Source organism: Poecilia formosa, unplaced genomic scaffold (genome assembly GCF_000485575.1).
Source record: "Poecilia formosa unplaced genomic scaffold, Poecilia_formosa-5.1.2 Scaffold708, whole genome shotgun sequence".
Taxonomy (NCBI): domain Eukaryota; kingdom Metazoa; phylum Chordata; class Actinopteri; order Cyprinodontiformes; family Poeciliidae; genus Poecilia; species Poecilia formosa.
In genome coordinates this window covers 38,652-43,341 of record NW_006800647.1, presented here as the reverse complement: position 1 = coordinate 43,341, position 4,690 = coordinate 38,652, and the positions used below count along the sequence as shown (strand labels likewise).

The following is a 4,690-nucleotide window of genomic DNA, read 5'->3' as shown; positions in this document are numbered from 1 at the left end:
GTTTTACCTCCAGCAGTTCGTCCTCGGGCCTCAGCACGCCATGTCGGTCCACGGGGCCCCCGGGGGCCACAGAGGAGATGTAGTGGTGGCCGTCGAAGGAGTCCAGCTCCACGCCCAGACGCAGGATGTGGATGGGCAGCAGCTGCAGAGAGACAGAGGGTCGGTCAGGAGGACCTGCGGCAGCCAGACCAGCAGCCAGAATGCGACGCTGCACCTTGGAGGATTTCTGCAGCTCTGCGTCGTCTTGGATCACGGGATCCAGGTTCACCACCTGACAGGAAACCGGAAACAGGAAGCACAGTCAAACATGCAGCAGAACCGGATCAGCTGCTGGGTTCTGGACTCACCAGGACGAGGTACTGAGGTCCCAGAGCCGCCTCCCACTTGGCTCGCAGTTCTGCATCAGACGCTGCAACACACAGAGCAGGCTGAGTCTGGGCTCTGGGTTTCACTGAGGAACACTGGAAATGCATGGTGACCTTTGAACTCTGCATCAGGGTCAGAGGCTTTGTTGGGACAAAGTCAGCTCAACGCGCTCCGCATGCGTCAGCTGAACGGAGCCGGGACGAGTCGTTCCTCGACTGGACCAAAACATCTGGAGCCAGAACCACAACCAGAACCAGAACCAGGTCTGGGCGGGTGGAGTGAAGAACAAGGCCGTCGGCCGTTTAGGATTCCTGTTGCTGCAGTGAAAGCGCCGCAGTAAGCAGCAAGCATTGGCCTGCGTTAGTTTAATGACCGAGACGAGAGTAGGACAGATGAGCGCTCGGCAGCAGAGCGACAGTCTGTCTGCAGACTGGGAAGCGGATTAGGAAGCGGACGGACTCCGAGATGGAACGCTGTGACGTTCTCCTCAGGTCCAGGTGTTAGTCAGAGCCAGCTGATTAAATTAGCATTGCTAACCCGCTTCCACCTGGTGAATTAATGCGCCGTGTTGGCCTGAATCAGAGCAGCAATACATCCCAGAGGGACGGGCGTCTGCCGCACTAACGAGAAAGAGAAACTCAGAGTGGAGTTGGGGGGCTGAGGCTTGCAAACAGGAAGTTGTTCTGTTAAATTCCATTTATTAAGCTGTTCCGGCTAAAAATTAAAGGAATTATTAAGCCGGTTTGCCAGGGTGTCTGTTGCTCAGAGCATTTGACTGATTTATCCTTAGACAGGTTTATAGTTTATGCATTTAAAGCCGCAGAGCGGACCAATCACACAGCCGCACGTTTCCTCGCGCGCTGCTGCAGCCGCTTGATCTCTGAAGTTTCAGGGCGCATCGCGCTCCTTCCTCCTCTCACTGACCTGATGGATGTTTACATCAACCCCCTGTGAGGAATTATGATTCCTTGGAGAACTCCACATCAAGGTGAGAGTTTAAAACGAACCGTGTCAGCTCTGGTTGTGCAGCTCTATGTGAACCACAGAAATAACTTGTAGTCGCTTCCAGAGGAGAGTTGAGGATGATTTATCTTCGTGAACAATTAATTATGCGGCGTTTCCACCTCAACATGCTGCCCGTACCAAATGTCACTTCCTGCTTCATCATCATGATGGATCCAGATGCTGACGAGCGACCTTTGAACTCCAGGTTCCTCCTCTGAGACCCCCTGGTCGAGGCCCGCTCCACTGAAACAGACAGGACAGAAAACCATGAAGGACTTCCTGGTGCCTGGAATAACCTGGAACAACCTGGAACCTTTTTCATCAGTTGGTTCCAACCAGGAAACCAAAACCGCTAGAACCTCAGAGCCGTCCTGAAGGTCACCGTCCGTGTCCCATCAGGCCCATGGAGTCACATTGAGCTTCCAGAACTTTCTGCTGTCTGCTCTTTATCGGTTCCAAAGCTGGACCCGAACCTCCTGCCGCCGCTGACCTCTGACCTCTGACTAATGACCAGCGGAGGCGCTGAATGCAGAAGCGGCTCTGCTGGTCAGATAACGGCAGAACGCTGCAGCTTTGAACACAGCAGGAGATAACAGCTCTTCCTCGGCCCGTGGGCTGACCGGACCGGACCGGACTGGAACAAATGACCCGAAACCTAACAGATTAATCTCTGCAGACACTGCAGGAGGAAGAGGGGGAGAAAGAGCTGCACATTCTGCAGATTACAGCCAGGAACAGATTCATCAGACAAAGGTTCTGATAAGGTCCACCCGACCAGAACCAGAGCAGTCCAGCTCATAGTCACTATAAATGTAAATGATGATTTTTCTCAGGACAGGCGGCCCGTCAGAACCAGAACCAACCGCAGCGGTTCAGCTGTTAGTCNTTGGAACCGATTCCTTTCCAACAGATCCAAGTCTTCACGCTGCAGGGCAGCTCGGCGGTGGCGTGCTGGTGCTGTGGGCCCGGTCTCACCTGGTAGTCCAGCAGGCTGAAGCCCAGGCCGCGCTCCGCCTCCTTCTGCAGCTCCACCACGCCGACCTCCGGACTCCACAGAGCCAGCTCGCCTTCATCCTCCTCCTCTTCCTCCAGGCTGGAGTCCTCGCTCCTCAGCTCCTCCACAGGAGAACTCTGCTGCTGACGGACAGAACCAACTGGATCAGGCTTCGGGTCCAGAACCAGACTGACTGACTGAGGGCGGTACCTGCTCCTCCTCTTCCTCCTCTTCCTCTCTGCGGAGCATGGACGACAGCTTCATCTCCATCTGACAGGCAAAAGCAAATCATTACCGCCTAGTTCTCCGGGTCCAGAAGGTTCTGACCCGTACCTCCAGAACCAGAACCAGGAGTTCTCTGGACCCGAGCTGCATCAGCTCCATCTGGATCCGTACAACATGAGAAAAGTGGAAACTCCTGGGAGGAACGAGGGCCGGACTCTCTCACCTCTTCGATGCTCCGATGTTCTGCTGCTGGTTGTGGTGGAGCGGACGGTTCTGGTTCTGGTTCCGGTTCCTGGTCTGGGATCAGGAGTCGGCAGCAAACCAGAGTGAACGGAGGCGGAACCTCTTTGAGAAAGGACACGGCTTCCCGCCGGGACTTCCCGTACAGCTGGACGCCGTTGACCTTCAAAGAACAGAACCGTCAGTCGGGTCAGCGGGTCGGGTCAGCGGGTCGGGTCAGCGGGTCAAGTGAGGTCAGTGGGTCTGTCATCCTTCGCTCAGGGTCTGAAAATTGGCCAGACTATAAAGGTGTGACCCGGTTCTAAGCGGATCAGTACCGGTCCGGCGGATGGACAGAGAATTAAAGCGTTCCCGTTCCAGAACCCCGAGGCTCCTCGGTCCCACCGGCGGTGCGTTCGGGCGTTGAAGGGATAAACGGGGCAGCTTCAGATCCGGCAGTAGTTCCTCCTGAAAGCGGGACGTTTTACCTCCAGCAGTTCGTCCTCGGGCCTCAGCACGCCATGTCGGTCCACGGGGCCCCCGGGGGCCACAGAGGAGATGTAGTGGTGGCCGTCGAAGGAGTCCAGCTCCACGCCCAGACGCAGGATGTGGATGGGCAGCAGCTGCAGAGAGACAGAGGGTCGGTCAGGAGGACCTGCGGCAGCCAGACCAGCAGCCAGAATGCGACGCTGCACCTTGGAGGATTTCTGCAGCTCTGCGTCGTCTTGGATCACGGGATCCAGGTTCACCACCTGACAGGAAACCGGAAACAGGAAGCACAGTCAAACATGCAGCAGAACCGGATCAGCTGCTGGGTTCTGGACTCACCAGGACGAGGTACTGAGGTCCCAGAGCCGCCTCCCACTTGGCTCGCAGTTCTGCATCAGACGCTGCAACACACAGAGCAGGCTGAGTCTGGGCTCTGGGTTTCACTGAGGAACACTGGAAATGCATGGTGACCTTTGAACTCTGCATCAGGGTCAGAGGCTTTGTTCGGACAAACCGGACCAGAGGTCAGATGGTTCTGGTTCCTGCAGCGTGAGGCTCAGTCAGCTCAACGCGCTCCGCATGCGTCAGCTGAACGGAGCCGGGACGAGTCGTTCCTCGACTGGACCAAAACATCTGGAGCCAGAACCACAACCAGAACCAGAACCAGGTCTGGGCGGGTGGAGTGAAGAACAAGGCCGTCGGCCGTTTAGGATTCCTGTTGCTGCAGTGAAAGCGCCGCAGTAAGCAGCAAGCATTGGCCTGCGTTAGTTTAATGACCGAGACGAGAGTAGGACAGATGAGCGCTCGGCAGCAGAGCGACGGTCTGTCTGCAGACTGGGAAGCGGATTAGGAAGCGGACGGACTCTGAGATGGAACGCTGCGACGTTCTCCTCAGGTCCAGGTGTTAGTCAGAGCCAGCTGATTAAATTAGCATTGCTAACCCGACTCCAGCCGGTGAATTAATGCGCCATGTTGGCCTGAATCAGAGCAGCAATACATCCCAGAGGGACGGGCGTCTGCCGCACTAACGAGAAAGAGAAACTCAGAGTGGAGTTGGGGGGCTGAGGCTTGCAAACAGGAAGTTGTTCTGTTAAATTCCATTTATTAAGCTGTTCCGGCTAAAAATAAAAGGAATTATTAAGCCGGTTTGCCAGGGTGTCTGTTGCTCAGAGCATTTGACTGATTTATCCTTAAAGACAGGTTTATAGTTTAAGCATTTAAAGCCGCAGAGCGGACCAACCGCACAGCTGCTTGATCTCTGAAGTTTCAGTGCGGCTCGCGCTCCTTCCTCCTCTCACTCAAACTGGACTCAGGCTGACCTGATGGATGTTTACATCAACCCCCTGTGAGGAATTACGATTCCTTGGAGAACTCCACATCAAGGTGGGAGTT

The 4,690-nt window shown here is 55.5% G+C and overlaps 1 protein-coding gene across 1 annotated transcript in view; it reads right to left on the bottom strand.

The window, feature by feature from the left end:
* Positions 1-4,690, bottom strand: part of LOC103131017 (inaD-like protein) — a 32,769-nt gene that overhangs the window by 21,475 nt on the left and 6,604 nt on the right. The window contains exons 11-16 of the mRNA XM_016666327.1: positions 3,638-3,699; positions 3,505-3,561; positions 3,298-3,432; positions 2,814-2,993; positions 2,576-2,635; positions 2,347-2,508 (exon numbers count right to left, since the gene is read on the bottom strand). Coding sequence (XP_016521813.1) covers positions 2,347-2,508; positions 2,576-2,635; positions 2,814-2,993; positions 3,298-3,432; positions 3,505-3,561; positions 3,638-3,699 — 656 coding nt within the window. The remainder of the gene's footprint in view (positions 1-2,346; positions 2,509-2,575; positions 2,636-2,813; positions 2,994-3,297; positions 3,433-3,504; positions 3,562-3,637; positions 3,700-4,690) is intronic.